Below are 18,349 nucleotides of genomic sequence, written 5' to 3' on the forward strand. Positions count from 1 at the left end.
AGAGACGACTGGTGGACGTGTTGCAGCTGCGGCAGTTGACACAGAAGGATCTTGTTGGTATGAGAAAATCATCTCCAAAGCGGTTCTTTTCGTTTCTCGGCCGGGCTTAAAACCGAGCCAAGCATATGTCACCCTAACCTTTACAACGCACCACCAAATGCGACGACCCTTGCCCACCACCACAGGGCTGATCACTCGGATAAATCACACCAGCCGCAGGCATATCCGCCATGGATCTTATACTGGTCTGCTGCGAGATTCGTTGGAATGCACGGGAATAATGCAAGCCAGATGAAGCAGGCCCCTCTGTCCTTTCGGGTCTGGACCACCGAGCGATCGCATTCATCATGAACCGGAATTGGCCAATCCTCGATGCGTCAACGCCCCATCACAAACCGATTAAGTCCGTAACCCAGGGCATACTCGCAGCAACAGGCAACCATGTTCTCGTGCGTAATCCGGATGCAATAGCGTTATATCATACGTGCGCATTTCATTATCACCATATGACCAAAACCAGAAGCAGAAGCAGAACAATTGGCAACACTGTCTCAACCCCTACAAATGAACCCTTCTGATCGATCAATCCCACAAGAATGACAGATACCGGGTCCAGCCCTTGAATTTTTCCTCAGGTTCTTCGGGATTCAGCACAATATGTTTCAACACCTCTTCCACTGGAATGACCGAGAGGGATACGAATTTGTCACGCTTGTACATTCTCCAGGCGAGATACGCTACAAGGACAAGTGGGATATCGCTGCATGTAGCGCTTTTCGAGTCAGTGATGGCTCTATCGGATGGGATGGGCTCCAGGATCGGCTTACAGATAGGATGTCACGAAACCGGCAGCCGACCATCCACCGTGCGTGAAAACTGTCCAACCGTTCGCCAAAAGGATGATGACACACATGAACAGAGCGGCCGCAGCTGAATAAGCTGGATCAGATCGATTAGTCACATTCATTGTGCCTGCTGTGCAGAAGGATGGAAACACGCTCACGGGTCCACCACGGCAGCGATCGCCTCGACACTTTCTGCTTTCGCATGGCAGCCACCAAGCGGAGATGATTGAACAAGATCGCGCTCCACGAAATGAGAACACCACATCCGACGAGATCGAGAAGCCAATAGAAGACTGTCAAACCGCCATTGGATAGCGACATGAAAGCGAGGAAGGAGAAGGCAATATAGATCGCGACACAGACATAAGGCGTACCCCATCGATTCGTCCGGAGAAAGACTTTGGGTGCTTGGCCTTTCAGCGCGATTCCGTAAAGCACTCGGGTACCAGCGAGTAGCGCCTGGTTGGAAGAACTGAATGCGGATGTGATACGACCACAGCGTTGACGATGGAAGGAATTGCCTTGATCCCCGCTGCCGAAGCAGCGATGACGAACGGTGATGTGGCCGCAGTACCGGAATCGTCACTCAACGCCGGATCATCGCTTGCGACGAGCACGCCGACGATGAGCACACCGAGGACGTAGAACAGAGCGACTCTTGCGAACACCCGTTTGCAAGCTTTGGGGATGTTTCTTCGGGGACTGTTTATCTCAGCAGCTGCCATGGCGACACTTTCCACACCGGCGAAACTGAACACGGCATTGATCATGACCGACCAGAACCCGAGGATCTTGCCCCAATGGCCCGAAGCGACGTTCTCCACGAACGGTCCAGGAGTCTTCCAATGCCTGAAACCGATTCGAGCGACATCGGAAACTCCCCCGAGATCAATGATGAGTCCGAGAAGGATGAGACCGACCACGAGAAAGATCTTGAGCATGGCGAAAAAGCATTCGATCTCGCCGTACCATCGGATATTGACGAGACCGACGAAGGCGGTCAGGAGAATGAAAATGACGATAAACACCGAAGAGTTGAGGTCGGTCCAGTATTGGAATAGGACGCATATCGCGGAGATCTCAGAAGGGATCTGTCACAACCTCAAGCGTCAGTAGATGGCAACTCGCAATCTCAAAAGTCCGCGTCGTGGAACCCACAGACAACCAATTGCCGTAGACGATGTTCCATCCCAACGCGAAACCCAATGCGGGATCCGACAAGAACTCGGCATGTCGAACGAACGACCCGGTCACAGGTAGAAGCGCGGTGACCTCTCCCAGGGCGAACTGTACGACGCAGACAATGACACCGATGAAGGCGTATCCCAATAATGCACCGAGCGGACCCCCCTTTTGGATGGCGCCTCCCAAGCTCAGGAAGAGACCCGTACCAATCGAGCCTGTCACATGTTCCACAGCTCAGCCAAGATCCTATGAACCGAGATCAAGCGTCGACTCACCCGCAAGTGCTATCATGGAGATATGTCTTTGTGCAAGACCCCTTCGTAGATCCCTCTCCTCATTCTCCGTCCCCATGTCTCCAGCCGCGATCTCCCTCCCCTTGATGTAATCTCCTCGCGACTCGGCTTCGCTCAGTGTATGCAACGGTGCTACATCGATCACGTAGTCTTTGTTTGGTTCCTGTCGTCCTGTATAAGGAGCGGCTCATCGTAGCGAAATACAACAGGTCTGCGAAGTTTTAACCTTTGCTACTAGTCGCAAGACTTGTTTGCAATCAACAGATGTCAATCAATTGGATGTAAGATGGATCTGTGCGGGGCCAGGTGAGATCATCTCATCTCCATGTACAATCTGCACGCTATAAACGACTCGATGTGGGGAGGATTTCATCTTAGCGAGGTAGGTAACTTATCCCTATCGTCACGCCATATCGCGTGTAATCAGCGGCTTGAACAGGTGGGATCTCATGTTTAAAGATCTCAGATTAGGGGTATCAGAAACAGACAGCGGGATCAGAAACATAGATGATCGTCGGAGATGTCACTGTTTGAGTAAAGTTACTCGTACACACGACCTCTTTGTTATCAGTCAATAATGATTATAGTGCGAAGTGAGAGGGCCGGATCGCCCAGGTGGTGTTTCCCAAATCGTCAATTGAGAATGCCGGCGACCAGATAAGTCGTCGCATGGGTTTCTCTAGTACGGGTACCAATGATCATCTCTCAGTCTATTATGTCGTCTCGTCATTGTCATTTGTCGGAATCGAGTCGATCACTCGTTCACATGTGGTTCTCCCCCCCCCTCCCTGCTTATCCCAATGTGTAGTATTATGGGGGAAAGATCCTATTCGGGAAAGAAGAGATAAGCACATTGTCAGGGTATGGACTAATCTTCATAGATGGGAAAGATGTGTCCACGCGGGGTACAGATTGCTCGACTATATGTAAGTTACGTATAAATATACATGGATCGTCTTCATCTCTTGCCCTTGGATCGTGTCCCCCAGACAGTTGCTCACCACTGCATGCCTTCGTAATGCGACCATCCACTTCACTGGCATTCCTTCTGACCGCCGGTCTCGCCATCGCAACCCCCCTGGAAGCGGTCAAACGAGACCAGCTGGTCTTCTCCTCTTCCCTCAAAAGCAAAGTCGACACGCAAGCGTCTGACCCCCCAGCGACGACGTATCAGGTGCACCCTTCCATCCTCGCAGCGCTCGGCGATCATCCTGATGATCCTGTCTCCGCTCTGACCGCCATCGACCCAGCGTACGAGGCCGTGTTGCGCGAGCGTCGTCTGCTTGAGGTAGCTGGACAGCCAGCTAAATGGATGACTGAAGGGGACAAGTTGGAGTTGAGAAGGGCAGGATTGAAATTCCTCGATCTCACGGATCGACAGGATGCGATGAGGCAGTTCCAAGCCACCAATTTCGCAGGTCATGCCAGTGAGTGAAGAGGTCAGACATGCCCTCGTACCGTCTCGAACCTGCAAGTTGAGCTGAATGTGCGACAACAGACCTTCCAAACATCACGCAACAGAAGTTCGTCATTCCCAGCCTCAAGGACGTATCTATCGACAACTTGAATCATACTCTCACTCACTTGACGAGCTACTTCAATCGATACTATCATTCCAACACCGGCGAGCAGAGTTCGAGATGGCTTCATGACCACATTGCTGGGGTGGGTCACGATCATTGCCCACTTTCCCCATATACCTGGCCCATCAGCTGACGGCTGAAGATGACAGATCATCGCTGCCTCCCCATTCCGCACATACATCTCTCTCGAGTACGTCACGCACACTTTCGATCAATCGAGCATCATCGCCCGATTCGAACCACATGTCCGAAACGCTTCTCTCCCATACACCGTCATTGGCGCCCATCAAGACTCGGCCAATTACTACTTCCCTCTCCTCCCTGCACCCGGAGCGGATGACGATGGATCGGGGACAGTCGCTATCCTGGAGGCGTTCCGAGTCCTAGCGACAAGGGGATTCATCCCCGCCAACGGACCGGTGGAGTTCGTCTGGTTCGCTGCTGAAGAAGCTGGGAACTTGGGAAGTTTGCCGGTGGCGGGATACAAGAAGGACATCGGAGCCAAGATTGGAGCGATGTTGGAGTTTGTGAGTTCCTCGTGATTCCTCGCGCTATGACGGCGATATCTTGAGCGTCACGAAATGATGGGGGAAGTTCTGAAACCTCTTTTGTCATCTCTCAGGACGGTGTCGGGTTTATCGCCAAGAACGCTACGGAGAGCATCGCCCTCGTAATTTCCAATGCCGATGCACCACTCACCAATTGGATCGCCAACCTCTCTTCCACATACATTGATCTCCCAGTCAAGATCCGAGAGCTTGATCCGTCAGTGTTGATTTCACGTCGCTATCTCGTACCCAAGCGGGCGGCATGAGATGATTGACGTATCCTCTTCTTTGCTTAGTCGAGCAAGCTCCGACTACGAGTCGTTCACGAGGCTGGGCTTCCCAGCTGCTTTCGCGACCGAGGGCGATCCCGAGGCCATGGGCGGTTTCCCGGGGGAATACAACCGATATTATCACACTGTGGACGATAGGATAGACGTCGATGATGAGACTGGACATTTCTCCTTTGAGGTGCGTGGTTTCATCTTCCAGAACAGGATCTGTTACCTGGAAAGACCCATCGCTTCGACACTAGCTGATCCTCTTCTCCCTTAGCATATGGCTCATTTCTCCGAACTGGCCATTGCTTTCGCTATCGAGCAAGCTGGCTGGTCCCTCAAACACACTCGGGAAGCGGATGGCACCGGGGCGACCGCTCTGTGGAATTCGCCAGTTTCGGAGTAAGTCAGAGCGGAACCAGGTCCAAACAGAGAGGGTATATACAACGAGCGTTTTTGTCTTGGAAGGGGAGTGGAAGGGGAGGAATCAGTGATCCTCGAACATCTGCTGCAGAGTAATAACTTTCGGGACAGTAGATCTGCAGAGACATAAGTCATATCAATGCGTATATACGGTACATGGTACACGATACGAACGATGACCCGGCAGTCCCTGGACTGATCCGTGGATTAACCAGGCTACGTGGAATGACCAGGCTGAGTGGATTGACCGGGCTGATTGGTATGAAGGCAGTCCTGCATATCGTCCGTGACCCGTCTGAAATTGCAACCCTCGTCTTATCTATTGACCAGATCACTTCAGATCAGATCACACGAAGGAGACAATAAACAATTCATGTGCTTGTCAAGCCGTACAGAATGGATATCTACGCAGACCGCTGGTCATTTTGTTAGAAGCTAAAACACGATGATGAAGAAGAGGCAAACGAAGCAAAAGTCCAGAAAAGTTTTATATGTCACTAAAACCAATGGGCATTCTAATTGATGGAAACGAGCTTGACGTCGAATTTCAGTGTGGAGCTGAGAATGAAAGATCTCCGTTAGCAGACTATCCGGGAAAGAGGACAATAAGCATAGTTCACATACTTTTTGGGGATACCAGGGATCTTCTGGCTACCGTATGCGAGTTGAGGAGGGATCTGAAAAGTGAAACGAACCAGATCAGTGTACTGAGGCCGTGAAAAGTAGGTTTCGCTCTGTTCACACTCACAGTCAATCGTCTCTCACCACCGACGGCCATACCGGCAAGACCCTCGTCCCAACCTCGGATGACCTCACCCTTGCCGAGAGCGAAAGAGAACGGTTTGCCGGAAGTGTTGGCGTCGAATTGCTTGCCGTTGGTGAGTTTGCCGATGTACCTGTAATCACGAATCATCAATCATAGATTCCGTCATTGCCGAACCATAGATAGCAAGAATCTAGCCAGTGCTCACCGCATGCCCAATCGCTTGCCAGTCTTAGCAACAGGTCCATCTCCAACCTTGACGTCCTCGATGATCAGACCGGAAGGAAGAGTCCTCTGCGGAGCATCAAAAACGGAGATCAGTGGATGTTCTTGCAGACAGAGACATTATCGAAATGAGATAATATATGCATGTGATGATGTATTCATCTTTTTAGGGAAAGCAACGACGCAAAACAAAGCAAGATGGAATGTAGAAAGTGCCAGAGCAACAAAACGGGAAGCCAGATTACTTCCTCACCTTTTGAGGGGCCTTGGTCTCGGCCTTCTTAGCGGCAGGGGCGGGTTTCTCAACGGTCTCCTCAGTCTTAGCCTTCTTGGCAAGCTTCTTCTTCTGGTTCTTGCTCAGACCCTCGGTGGACTCGGCGGGAGCCTTGGGCGCTGGGGACTCGATGGCGTCGGCCTTTCGCTTTTGGGCGGGCTTGCTCTCGGAGACGACAGCAGCAGCCTTCTTGGGCTTGACTTCGGTAGCGGGCAAAGCCTTCTTTGCGGGCTTCTCCTCAGGGATCTCAGTGATTTTGCTACTCGAGAGGTACAGTGAGCACCAAACGCGATACAGAGCTGCAAGTGCACTCACGCAATAGCCTCCTCCTCCTCTGTGTCGAGCTCGATGTCGTCGTCGTCGGAACCGTAGATATCCGAGTAGTCGTCCTCGCCGGAGAACTCGGAGTCAGAGTCGGACTCGGAGTCGACGTCGGGGAATTGGTCGATGTAGTTACCCATGAGGTGGACGGCGCTGGAGAAAAATTCATCAGGAACGGATCGCGGAGTCGATTGGTTGCTAACTCACTTCTCGCCGGTGGTCTCGAAAACGATGACCTCGCCCTCAACGAAGGTAAGGTTGAGAGAGGCTTGCTCGATCTACACAGTGGGGTTGCGTCAGTTCTGCGACCATTCATCTCCGTGTTGTCCGACGAACTCACCTTGCCAGCAGTCAACGAACACAAGACAGAGGTCTCCTCAAGCTCATCGTCGAGATCAGAGTCGAACTCCGAGTCGTCCTCGCTGTCCTCCTCATCACCTGATCCACCCTCAAAGTTCTCGTCTTCCTCGCTGTCCTCATCCTCACCGTCGACCTCGATCTTCTCAGCCTTCTTGGACTTGGGCTTGGCCTCAGCCTCGGCATCCTCCTCCTCGTCATCATCGTCGCTGTCAAGACCGTACTCGGCCCTCAAAGCGGCCTCCTCCTCCGAGTCGAGCTCCTCATCGTCCTCGGAATCGTAGTCAGACTCGCTGTCGCTGTCGAGAGCGGCAGCAGGGATGGGGTTGTGGGTGACCTTGATGACGGATCGACCATCGGCGGATCTGAGCTCCTCACCGAGAGCGGCGTTGGTGATTTGAAAATCACGACGGACGTAGATAGGGTACTTCTCTCCGGGAAGGAGGGTGAGACTCTGAAAAAGCTCAGGTCAGCGAGCTCTTCCCGGGCGAACAAAATATCGCGGCAATGCGAACTTACCCAGAGGTTCATCTTGACGGCCATTTTTACAGATGCTTTCGGTATATGTGGAGTAAAGAATGAAGAGTTGAATGAAAAGGTTGGGAGAAAGAAGAAAGCAAACAAGCAAAAATCAAAATTCAACCATACTCGTACTCTTATTATTACCGGGTGTGCGTCTGTCAACTTTTTTAATCAGGTCACGTGGTCTCCAGTCAACATCAGGTGGGTGGCGACGGGGATAAGCGGTCAAATGCATTTGATCCCGGTGTGGCGGTGGGACTGCTTTGTACCCGCGCGAAGTCATGACGTCCAGGGGATGCAACAACGTCCTGTCTCTCTGTGAAGCTTGCTCAATTGATTGATACACACCCATCTCATCTCGTCCGCTAGACCTGGTCCATTCAACACTCTCCAGAGTCCTGCCCAACATGGTGAGTGACGGGTCCCTCATCTCTCATAGCGCCTCTTGTTCGGAAACCCAGTTCGGTGGTTGGTGAGCTGACGGCGAGTCTTTCCCCTCGAAACCTCCCTGCACAGTCAAACACCCTTCGACCCTATCTCAACGCTGTCCGAGCGACCCTCACCGCCTCACTCACTCTCGAAAACTTCTCTTCTCAAGTCGTCGAACGGCACAACAAGCCCGAAGTGGAAGCACACACCTCCCCCGAGGTCCTGCTCCACCCGTTGGTCGTATCGAGGAACGAGTCGGAACGGGTCCTGATCGAACCGAGTGTGAATAGTATCAGGATCAGTATCGCGATCAAGCAGGCGGACGAGATTGAGAAGATTCTGTGTCACAAGTTCACGAGGTTCATGATGATGCGGGCGGAGGGATTCGTCATTCTTAGAAGGAAACCATTACCGGTGAGTGCTAGCGAGAGCAGTAGCGAGTGAGGGGCAGAAAGATTGTGAATGGTGCAGGAGATATTGAAGAGTCCAATGTCCGCAATGGCATACGGAAAGAGACACTCACACTGACGTGTTGGCCTTCGTGCTCGCCACAGGGCTATGACATCTCCTTCCTCATCACGAATTTTCACTCCGAAAGCATGTTGAAACACAAACTGGTCGATTTCATCATTCAGTTCATGGAAGATGTTGATAAGGAGATCAGTGAGATGAAGTTGAGTTTGAACGCTAGAGCTCGTATCGTCGCAGAGAGTTATCTGTCAACAGTGAGTAAGAGTCTCGGACAAACCTCGCCGTCAAATCCCCTCCGTGTTCTCGAGGTATCTTTGCCTTTGTGTATGACATGCTGATGGTCCGATTGTATATCACAGTTCGCATAAGATGATTGATGTGTATGAAGACGACAAGATGAATGTATCTTTGTATGATTGGGACTCAGCCACCACTGTTTGTCGTCAAGGCTTGCATGATATGCGCCGCTATCAGACCTCTGCAGCCGGAGCTCAGCTTAGGCAAAAGAGCTTGCTGACTCCTCCATGTCTGACGACCACCGTTCTACTTTCAACGGCATGTTCACCCGCGGGCTCCTCTCATCGTCTTCGCTCTATTCGTTCGATGAGACCTTTCCCTAACCTGGCAATTTCTCCCAACATCGCATCCTTGTTGACCTTCACCAGCGCGGACTGTCATACCAGACGGTCAGCATTGAGCTTCCTCTACCATATTGCAGCGTCGAAACAATCCGACAATGGAGGTTCTCACTCACATCTGATTCCACGGGCTCACTCGACCACCCCAAGAAAGCTTTCATCGCTCTCCCGCCTTCTCTCCCCGCATCAGGATTCCACAATCCTCCAATCACACTACCCCCATTGACATCCCAAAACCAAACAATCTCATCTCCATAAACTTTCTGTAGGTCTTTGACAAAGCTTCCCGCCGGATCGAACCCAATTGTGAGTGATGAAGCGGAGGATGAATCGGAGTAAGAGTGAAGATTGCGGAACTTGAGTTTAGACTCCCATTCCTGTGAATTGGGTGATACTGCAAGGGAGTAGCGAGATAGGACGGAGGGATGCAGATGCAGGAGGAAATCGTACCCTGCCAAGGGGGTGATGAATAACGACTAAAACCGAGTCTTGATCAGGAAGCCCATTCGTACTGATGCAGATCGGCACGCCTGACGATGATGACACATCGTCGGCCCAAAACGGTCGACACTCACCTTGACATCCAAGACGCCCACTTCGGTGGCCGTTTGGACAGCTCCAATCGTAGCTTTCGCCAACACTGCTACTCTCCCTGCAACGACCTTGCTGATCCCCCTTGTCCACCTCAATCCACTCTCGTCCTCTTCCGTCACAATCACCCAAGGATGGCCTCCGTCCGTGGCTTTCTCCTTACTTCTCAAATCGTCGAATTCCTTGGAAGCTTCCTTCTTGATCTCCGCGGGGAATCTAACTCTACCCGAGCTTGACGACGCATTTGCGCCTTCCCTAGATGCCGTGAAGATGGGAACGAAGAGCGGTTCCAACTTCCAATCCCAATTGCTCAGAAGATCCAAGGCTCGCAAGAACCCGGAAACAGCGCCGGATGGCACCTGGACGGCTCCAGGATCGAGGTACACTTTCGCCAGCATTAGTTCCGCAACCTCGGCCGGGACATGCGGCGATAGCAAATGGGCGGCGAACCATCTCTTGAGCAATCGAGTAGCCGAAGAGTAAGAAGGGAATCGATGATGCATCGGCGCAACCGACGCATGGTGTTGAGGTAGATGGATGAAACGACGGATATGCAAATCCAGAGCTGGGACCGCTAGTCTCCGAGGAGGTCGAGGTAGAGAAGTAGCGAAAACTGGTTCATCCTCGTTGATTATACGCTCGAGAAGATTACGCTCCTTTTCATGATAGATTCGGAGTCGGAAAGCTACTCCGTCAGGCAACATCACTTCCAGTCCTGCTTGATCCTCGATATCGCTCGCTCCGGTATCGAAGACGATACCAATTGTAGCGTCGGCGATTCGGGAGGTGATTACCCTGGCAAGCTTATCAAACAATGCGAGTTTGAGCTTCTGAATAGCTGCCAGGTCATCTGGCCACCTAGAAGAGCTCTCGAACTGGACCAGAACGTCGGCACATGGGACGAAGTTGATGCATGCAGGAGCGGAAGGAAGTCGGTTGATGTCGATTGGATGGGGAACGAATGTCGAAGAGTATCGCAGCATTTCGGATGAAGGGGTAACGTTGAGAATCGCTAGAGGAAGCTCGGAATCGATGTCCTTCAATAATCGATACAGAGCGTCATAGGCTGACATTGTGGGTCGGAAGCCTTGTTTCTCCGAAGACGGCAAAGAAACTGCATCTCGGGCAGAAGGTGGAACTTGGACCATGCCCAGCCAGTCTTGTGACGATGAAAGACATTTCACAGCGTCACCAGCAAGATCGAAATGCCTTTCCAGTAAGCATCGAACTATCCGACCAGGAATGAGAGTAGCGTCCTCAGGTCGAGAAAGATCCCAGACAACACTTTCTGCGATGTTGCCATCCTTAAATCTTCGCAACTCAGCCTTCTCTCCCCATAAGTTTCGAAACTCCTCAGCTGCTTCAGTCTGATCTGACGAGGGTCCGATATCGATAACACGTGTGGCATGTTCCGGGTTAAGGATAACGCCGATGGCGAGTATCATTCGATCAGATGAAGAGGGAGAGATATGCACGAGCTTCGCTCGGTCAGAAAGCCCTCGTCGGAGTATATTGGCGATTGTGAACACAGCAACATCAACGTTCGAAGGGCACTCGGAGCGTTCTGAAGTATCGGTAGCCAATCGTGCGGACGAGATGTCGACTCTGCAAGTCAGTCAGCGTTTATGTGCGAGAAAGATGTGGCACCTTGGATACCCACTGAATGAAATCGTCGAACACCTCAGGACCGAGACTCTGCTGTCTCAGAAAGACGTCGGCAAATCTATCGTCGCTTTCATCTTCCAACATTGCGAGTGTCTGTCTCGCATGGTGTCTCAAGAGCTGAATATCGCACCTCTCCCAGCCGGCAAAGATATTCACTCGACCAGTAGGGTCAACGAGGACGTTATCGAAGGACCGGGTGAAGTCGATATGAGGCAGACCCTCCTCTGTGGTTCGATCGATGAATACGGGCGTCTGCTCGAAATCGGTGTGTGCTGCAGGAACGAGTCAGTCATCGTTTGTTCGCTGGTTAGAGTCTGTGGCACGTACCAAGGAATTCCCAAGCAGCTCTCAAAGCTCCCCAATGTCCCAAGCCTTTTCCTACACCTCTCACTTTCTTTACCTTTTCTCTTGAACCTCCTACACCGCCGACTTCGCCACCGTCTACGACCCAGCCTAAAATCATTGAGGCAAACCAGCCACTTGCACCTCGCTCTCGCCTGATACCCCTCCGATGAGCCCAGATTCGCCATGCAGCTAGGTAGCTGTCGACTGTTCTGTCCGGGGAGAGACGCTGAGACAGTCGGTGGAGATGCAAGAGGTGGGATTTGTGTAGTGTGTCATGTAATATGGAAGTCGAGTAGAGAGGTGTAGGTGTAGGTGTCTCCGTACGAATAAGGGCTTTGGCAGGTGATAAAGTCGACAGGGGCAAGAAATTGGGAGACACAGAGGCGTGAATGCGGATGTCCAGCTTTTGTTTCAATCCTTGTCCTAGTAGATTTCGTTAGCGTTACACCTCAATAAAACCGGACTGGGGCATCAAGCTAACCTTTCCCGGCGGTGATGAGTATGACAGGCCGTCTCTCGTCTCCATTTGAGCTTGCCCACTCCACACTGACACCACGCAATGTCCCTGCACTCGCTGCTAGTCTCCGGATCTGACCGTAGATCACGGCTAGGTAGTGGGCTCTTTTGTGGAAGTATCGGTAGTCCAATCTATCTTTAGGGGAGAACAAGCTCTGCGTTACGCAAGTAGATATCAAAACCATGTACTCCTAAAAGAGAGCAGAGAGCCCTACTCACACTTGGCATGACCACGACCAGATCAACGCCGCCCATTTCTCCCTTCCCCTTCTTGTATCCGCCCACTACACCCCAGCTCCCGCCAACCAAGATCTCTTCCGGTTTGTCCCATCCTAAAGTCCACTTCACTTCCTCACCCTTTCTATTCAATGAAAATTCTGCAGGTCCTGCAAATGGGGGCATGGTACTAGTATCGAGTCGCTTCATGGCTTTGCTCGGTGTGAGACCGGGTAAAGGGGACATGCCTGATATGGTCGAATGGAGGGTCGATAACAGATTCTTGAGGGCCGTAGAAGGTGTCGATGGCAGGAGAGTAGAAGACAACAAAGTTGATAGCTGAAGGGAGAATGCTGTACCTCCCGACTCCTCAATCGAGCGAAGAGCCTCCATCTCAGATAAAGTAGGTGCTTTGTACAGGCTTTTGGTAGACGGTTGAGGTCGGGAAGGTCCAGCAGTGGGTCTATCATCTCCTAAATCGAGTTCTCCTTCCTGGTTCTCCTCTTCATCGCCATCTTCGTCTGACGAGCCTTGTGGATCTATCATTGGATCCTCGAAGACACCACCATTTTCATCCTCGAGACCACCGTTTTCGTCCTCGAGATCTTCGAACCCATCATCACTCGCTACGGAGGGAGAATGCGAAGCAAGTCGAGCTGGTCCGCGCTGAAAACAAAAAAGTGTATATCAGTTATGCAGCCTGCAGAAGGCCAGGTTTGTCAGCTCACTGACCTTCTTCCCATTCCCTGCCCCATTACTAGCTTTCCTCTTCAATGATTTTGTCGATGACATCCTTGTTGATCTGTGATATACAAGGAACGAGTGGATAGATGCGAAATGAAAGAATTTTGAACTTTTTGACTCCATTCAACCAACTTTTGGCCCCGCAAAAATAACTTAATCTAAAACCTTTTTGGTGGAACGTCGAGATATGTCATTTCGTCAACAACCCAGCTCTTCTTTCATCGCAGTGGCAATCAAATCAAGATGGCCTCGTTGTTACTGGGCTACCCAAACACATTGCCTGATGGGACGGGACTGTCTGGGAGAAAGAAGAAGATACCGAAAGTAGCGGTGTATGTAGCTGGAGCTGCGGTGAGTGTCTTTCACGATCTTGTTTTATCCTCCGCTCTGCTTCCTCTTCCGCCGACGAGGTTATCCACAAGGTATGAACGCCTCGGCCAAGTTGTCCTCGTCCTGTAGCCCAACTTTACTGCTCACCTACAGAGGTCGGACCATGAGCTGCACTTATTCTCAAGAGCTGACCTTTGTTCAGTTTGCCGTGACTACAGGGTTGACCCTGCTCGTCCTCCCCTACGTCAGACAAGCTGCCAAAATGCAAAATCCTACACAGTTCATGTCACATCGAAACCTGGCGATACTATCTTCAAGAAAGAGAATGCCGAAAGCTGGACCGAGTACGGTTCCCTCGCTTCCTGCCTCATCCTCAAATATGGCTCAAACTGCAGCTGGACCTGCAGTTCACGCTTTATCGACCGTGGACGAAGTCCGGTCTCGCTCAGGCAGCTCGAAAATACACGCAAACGTTCTGGATGTCGCTTCGATCTCGACTGATTTACTACGGGATAGAAGTTTCAATGATCGAGAAGAACGCTCACTGTACGGTGTAACCCCTTCTTCCGAGTCGGATGGAGAAGATCATGGTCCGACATCTGCCCTGCTGGGGTTCAAAGCGTTAGGTATAGCGACTGCCTTAGTGTTTGGGAGTGCAGGTCTAGGCGCTTTGATCGTCGCGAAGATGATGGGTGTGGGCGATGTAAGTCCTTCACCTCACTTCTCTTCTAGTTGGGACTCGCTGACCCGTATTGGATACCCGCTTTCCTCTGTTAGATGTCCGAATTTACCTCTCGGATGCGTGAAAATCTGCAATCGTCAATGCCGTCCCTCATATCCAGCGTCAACAAGCCGGGAAGAAGCTCGGATGGGTTCGATGGACAGGCAATAGAACAGTGGGTGGCGAAGATTGAGGCGGATGACGCAGAGGAAGAAGCGAGGGAGGAAGCGTTGTTGGCGGAAGGTGGACGGCGGCCTTCATGATGAGAGAGAAATCGGTTCGGCAAGGTATAGAACGTTGGGTCGAAAAACAATCTGCATAGTACCGGATGTAGCATAGCATATTGCGTGCGTCGAGCAGAACCACACACGAGGACCAATTGGCTGGCCTTCCCCTTCACACAGGTCAGATCATGCTCGCGACTTCTGGTCGTTGACTACAATGCTGCATTCACTCGGCCGCCAGCGAGCCTGCTAAAAGACATCATAAGGGTGAAACACGTGATACCCCACACTTCCGTTGACAAGCCAGGAAGCACCGCATCGTTGCTGTCGTGGGTGTACAACATGCATCAACACACTACATACCACTCACCTGCCTATATCTTTTCATCTCTCAAGCTACGAGATTGTGAACAACATGAACACCGATACGTTCGCCCCGCCACCACCCTACTTTCCAACCGCTTCGACATCCTTGCGGTCACGTTCGGGCAAAGCGTCCATGACTTCCCTGCCTCTGCATCTTGTCCACCGCATTCTGCTTCTGACACTGGATAGGAGGGCTACGCCCAGTCGGTACTGGTCTGATCCTGAGGAAGAGAGGGTACGAAGGATATGGGGTTTGTTCAGAGGCCTTAGGGGTGTGAACAGGGTGTTTTGGCTAGGTGGGCGACGGATCATCGTTTTTCCACATGTCGGTGGCGAATTTTACTTGGGACTGACTTGTTTCTTACTGGTCTGTTCAGTCGCAACTTCGATCCTGAGAGCAATGTATCTCGAGACCTTCCTCTCCCTTGTACAAAAAGGCTTTTCGTCCGATCCCTTCCCGTACGACTCATCTCATTTAACCGAGAGCGGTAACGATGGTGACGAAGCTCAAATAGCTACTCGATCGGTGTATGCGGGCAGAGGAAGGGAGACAGCTACATTTGATCGGTTCATAGCGATCAAGGTTGGAGAAGAATTGAGGAAGGTAGAGAGCGAGTTGTCAGAAGGGGGAGAAGGGGGGAGAGAGATCTTTACGAGGTTACAGGTGGGTTCAAGATGAATCTGTTTGATCTTGACCTGTCATCTGGAGTGGCAGGTCGGTCTGCACTACGCGAAACCAAGGCTGACACAGATTTCCATCCGTACAGCCCGCAGCACGAATAGAGGACTTGCTCCTCACCCTCTCCCCGAAATTCATATCTCCAACGACTACTCCTGCCAACGCGGTCCCCGGACGGTCTCTACCACTCCCCCAGTCCCACTTATCGATCACCCTTACACCGACCTGGGCACAGCTGTACCTCCATTCTGGATCCGTCACTGCCTCTAAGCGAGGCAGAAAGGAGCTTGTGGTCGAGGTGAGACGTACGGAGACGTTGGAAGGTACTGCAAAGCGAGTAGAGGAGGGTTTGGATGATTTACGACGAAGGTTACTAGAGTGGGGTGGCAGAGTGGGGTAAGTTGGGTTGTGGCACTGTAAGACGGTAGAAAAGCGTTGTATATCTCTCGATGGTTTTCTCCTGAGTACTCTCTCATATGCAAAATATACATTCACCACTTTTACCGACCCATTGTGAGCTCGTTCCGACCATTGCTCACGCTGCATGCTGGTCTACAACCCGATACCCCCTCATCGATGACTACTCGGCGTTTCGGAGATATGGCCAAAGGTGGGTGGTGGTGGTGGTGGTGGAGTGGTGGTGGTGGAGGTGCGGCGGTCGACGCTGACGCGTGATGAGACTGAGATTGATTGACGACAGACGAGCAAGTTTAGCACTTCTTCGACATCTATTCAGTCGTCCATTCTTCATCGAACAAGAACCAATTGCAATCATCATGCCGGGTCTCACTACAGCTCAGGTGAGCTGCAGGGCCCCCGACTGTTCGGAAGGGATCCTTTAACTGACTGGTTTCTGTATAGGTCACCGAGCTCAGCGCTGTCAATGTGTGAGTCGATGCTTCATCGTCGTCTCTCGTCGATACACCTAAACACCCCTCCATCTTCTGGACATCATGTATTGAGCGTGTCTTCTGCACTGGATATGCGTCGCTAATGTTCCTCGATCGCAGCGTCATCCATCCGCTTGTCTTGTTGTCAGTAGTGGATCACGCTTCGCGAGTGCCGGTCGGGAAGAACAAGCGAGTGTTGGGTGTTCTGTTGGGACAAGATACGGGAAGTAGCATCAACGTTGCGAATTCGTGAGTCACCCCTTTCGCTCGTCATGCATGAGTCCTCCTTGTGAGCAGAGGATCCAGAGGGTCTGCCCACAAGGTGAAAGGCCAATGAGCTTGACATGAGATTGAGGAGTTCGTTCAAGCACCCGTTTTCGACACCTCGCTATGTCACGTTCTCTTTTCCCCATATACGTCGTATCTGTGTCATCACGATGGACAGATGCTGATGCTTTACTCTGCCTTCCTGACAGCTTCGCTATCCCCTTTGAAGAAGATGACCGTGATCCTAAAACCTTCTTTCTCGATTTGGATTACGTCGAAGAGATGTGGAGGATGTTCAGGAAAGTGAATGGTGAGTGTCCTCCCGCTCGACGACGCGAAGACTTCCCGAGTTCTGAGTGTTGCTTTCAAATTGATGTTGATGGATTGCGCCACCCTCTATCTTCCCTTCATGTGTCGTATAGCCAAAGAACGACCGATCGGATTCTATCATACCGGACCTCGACTTCGTTCTTCCGATCTCGAGATCTCACAGCTGTTCAAGAGGTTCTGCTCGAGACCTGTGATGGTGATCGTCGATGTCAGGGCGACTGGAGGGAGAGGAGATACGGGTATTCCCACGGACGCGTACTTTGCAGTTGAGGAGATCAAGGATGTGAGTGGGGCGTTCTCTTGAATTGGGCGCTGCTGCCCAAGATCTATTCAGTAGGATCATTCATGTCCTCAGTGAGGACCCTCTGAGACCATATGGCTTTTGTTTCAGAAGATGCTGATTACTCTGATTCGTCTGATGTAGGATGGTACGGCCACTCAACAAACATTCACCCACGTTCCCACTTCCATCGAAGCCGAAGAAGCCGAAGAGATCGGTGTCGAGCATCTCCTCCGAGATATCTCATCGTCCTCATCTGCCCCATCCTCATCACTCCTGACAACCCAATCCTTATCGACCAAAGTCACTTCCCAATTACAATCCCTCCGTGGTCTCCATTCTCGCCTGGTCGAGATCCAGGATTATCTGTTGGCGGTCAGGAAAGGGAAATTACCATTGAATCATCAGGTCGTCTATCAGTTGCAGGAGATTATGGGCCTTTTGCCACAACTAGGAGGGGATGTCGAGCTGGGTAAAGCGTTCAGAGTGGGCGTGAACGATCAGACTCTCGTGGTCTATCTGAGTGCGATGGTCAGGACAGTGTTGGCTTTACATGATCTGAGTGAGTTTTCACTTCGTCGTGCCTCTCTTCGACCAAACATCGGCCCTACCATCTCCCGTCTTTCGAAAAAACGTACACGTACTCATACACGCTGTCTTTCTTGTATAGTCGAGAACCGTATCGAGAACGCTCAACAAGAGATTGAAGATGCCAAATCACCCTCAGAAAAGGAGAACGAAGCAGCTGCCGAAGCGGCCGGTCTCAAAGCCGCTGATGTCGCAAAAGCCAAGAAGGAAGCAGAGGAAGAGAAGGATGACAAGAAGAAGAAGTAATAGGAGCATTGTAACACAGGTTACAAGTGATTTGCATGCATTGTACAAATTTTCCGCTATGCGACACAACGCCTCTTTGATTGATTTGAACAAGGTGCTACTTCGCGCTTTGCGCTTTTGATCATATTCACCGCACCGCAGTCAATGCCTACGCGCTGGTTCACATGCTGCCTCCGTGATCGTTCTCTCCTCCCGCCGA

At 51.5% G+C, this 18,349-nt stretch overlaps 9 protein-coding genes across 9 annotated transcripts; 5 read left to right on the forward strand and 4 right to left on the reverse strand.

Annotated features, from left to right (window-relative positions):
* Positions 1-133: 133 nt before the first annotated feature.
* On the reverse strand, positions 134-346 carry IAR55_003734 (uncharacterized protein; the record flags this gene model as incomplete). The annotated part of the gene is made up of 1 exon (XM_066946840.1): positions 134-346. The coding sequence occupies one exon, from the start codon at positions 344-346 to the stop codon at positions 134-136; it is 213 nt and encodes a 70-aa protein (XP_066802219.1).
* Positions 347-582: 236 nt separating this feature from the next.
* On the reverse strand, positions 583-2,696 carry IAR55_003735 (uncharacterized protein; the record flags this gene model as incomplete). The annotated part of the gene is made up of 7 exons (XM_066946841.1): positions 583-760; positions 828-939; positions 1,004-1,304; positions 1,352-1,936; positions 2,004-2,245; positions 2,306-2,486; positions 2,655-2,696. 7 exons carry the CDS (start codon positions 2,694-2,696, stop codon positions 583-585), a joined length of 1,641 nt encoding a protein of 546 aa, XP_066802220.1.
* Positions 2,697-3,341: 645 nt separating this feature from the next.
* Positions 3,342-5,135, forward strand: IAR55_003736 (uncharacterized protein; the record flags this gene model as incomplete). Its single annotated transcript, XM_066946842.1, has 6 exons — positions 3,342-3,750; positions 3,822-3,988; positions 4,056-4,433; positions 4,529-4,671; positions 4,751-4,922; positions 5,007-5,135. The coding sequence occupies 6 exons, from the start codon at positions 3,342-3,344 to the stop codon at positions 5,133-5,135; spliced, it is 1,398 nt and encodes a 465-aa protein (XP_066802221.1).
* A 532-nt stretch (positions 5,136-5,667) lies between these two features.
* On the reverse strand, positions 5,668-7,635 carry IAR55_003737 (uncharacterized protein; the record flags this gene model as incomplete). Its single annotated transcript, XM_066946843.1, has 9 exons — positions 5,668-5,710; positions 5,777-5,829; positions 5,901-6,048; positions 6,124-6,209; positions 6,394-6,673; positions 6,730-6,888; positions 6,943-7,013; positions 7,076-7,546; positions 7,612-7,635. The coding sequence occupies 9 exons, from the start codon at positions 7,633-7,635 to the stop codon at positions 5,668-5,670; spliced, it is 1,335 nt and encodes a 444-aa protein (XP_066802222.1).
* A 386-nt stretch (positions 7,636-8,021) lies between these two features.
* On the forward strand, positions 8,022-8,882 carry IAR55_003738 (uncharacterized protein; the record flags this gene model as incomplete). The annotated part of the gene is made up of 4 exons (XM_066946844.1): positions 8,022-8,024; positions 8,131-8,457; positions 8,598-8,768; positions 8,874-8,882. The coding sequence occupies 4 exons, from the start codon at positions 8,022-8,024 to the stop codon at positions 8,880-8,882; spliced, it is 510 nt and encodes a 169-aa protein (XP_066802223.1).
* Positions 8,883-9,092: 210 nt separating this feature from the next.
* IAR55_003739 (uncharacterized protein) lies at positions 9,093-13,277 on the reverse strand (the record flags this gene model as incomplete). The annotated part of the gene is made up of 8 exons (XM_066946845.1): positions 9,093-9,185; positions 9,269-9,628; positions 9,728-11,348; positions 11,404-11,680; positions 11,736-12,176; positions 12,235-12,424; positions 12,489-13,151; positions 13,218-13,277. The coding sequence occupies 8 exons, from the start codon at positions 13,275-13,277 to the stop codon at positions 9,093-9,095; spliced, it is 3,705 nt and encodes a 1,234-aa protein (XP_066802224.1).
* A 195-nt stretch (positions 13,278-13,472) lies between these two features.
* IAR55_003740 (uncharacterized protein) lies at positions 13,473-14,543 on the forward strand (the record flags this gene model as incomplete). Its single annotated transcript, XM_066946846.1, has 3 exons — positions 13,473-13,580; positions 13,762-14,262; positions 14,337-14,543. The coding sequence occupies 3 exons, from the start codon at positions 13,473-13,475 to the stop codon at positions 14,541-14,543; spliced, it is 816 nt and encodes a 271-aa protein (XP_066802225.1).
* A 376-nt stretch (positions 14,544-14,919) lies between these two features.
* On the forward strand, positions 14,920-15,949 carry IAR55_003741 (uncharacterized protein; the record flags this gene model as incomplete). The annotated part of the gene is made up of 3 exons (XM_066946847.1): positions 14,920-15,166; positions 15,248-15,534; positions 15,638-15,949. The coding sequence occupies 3 exons, from the start codon at positions 14,920-14,922 to the stop codon at positions 15,947-15,949; spliced, it is 846 nt and encodes a 281-aa protein (XP_066802226.1).
* Positions 15,950-16,325: 376 nt separating this feature from the next.
* Positions 16,326-18,150, forward strand: IAR55_003742 (uncharacterized protein; the record flags this gene model as incomplete). The annotated part of the gene is made up of 7 exons (XM_066946848.1): positions 16,326-16,349; positions 16,411-16,436; positions 16,560-16,688; positions 16,916-17,016; positions 17,129-17,319; positions 17,461-17,878; positions 17,987-18,150. The coding sequence occupies 7 exons, from the start codon at positions 16,326-16,328 to the stop codon at positions 18,148-18,150; spliced, it is 1,053 nt and encodes a 350-aa protein (XP_066802227.1).
* Positions 18,151-18,349: the final 199 nt, after the last annotated feature.

Source organism: Kwoniella newhampshirensis, chromosome 7 (assembly GCF_039105145.1).
Source record: "Kwoniella newhampshirensis strain CBS 13917 chromosome 7, whole genome shotgun sequence".
Lineage (NCBI taxonomy): Eukaryota > Fungi > Basidiomycota > Tremellomycetes > Tremellales > Cryptococcaceae > Kwoniella > Kwoniella newhampshirensis.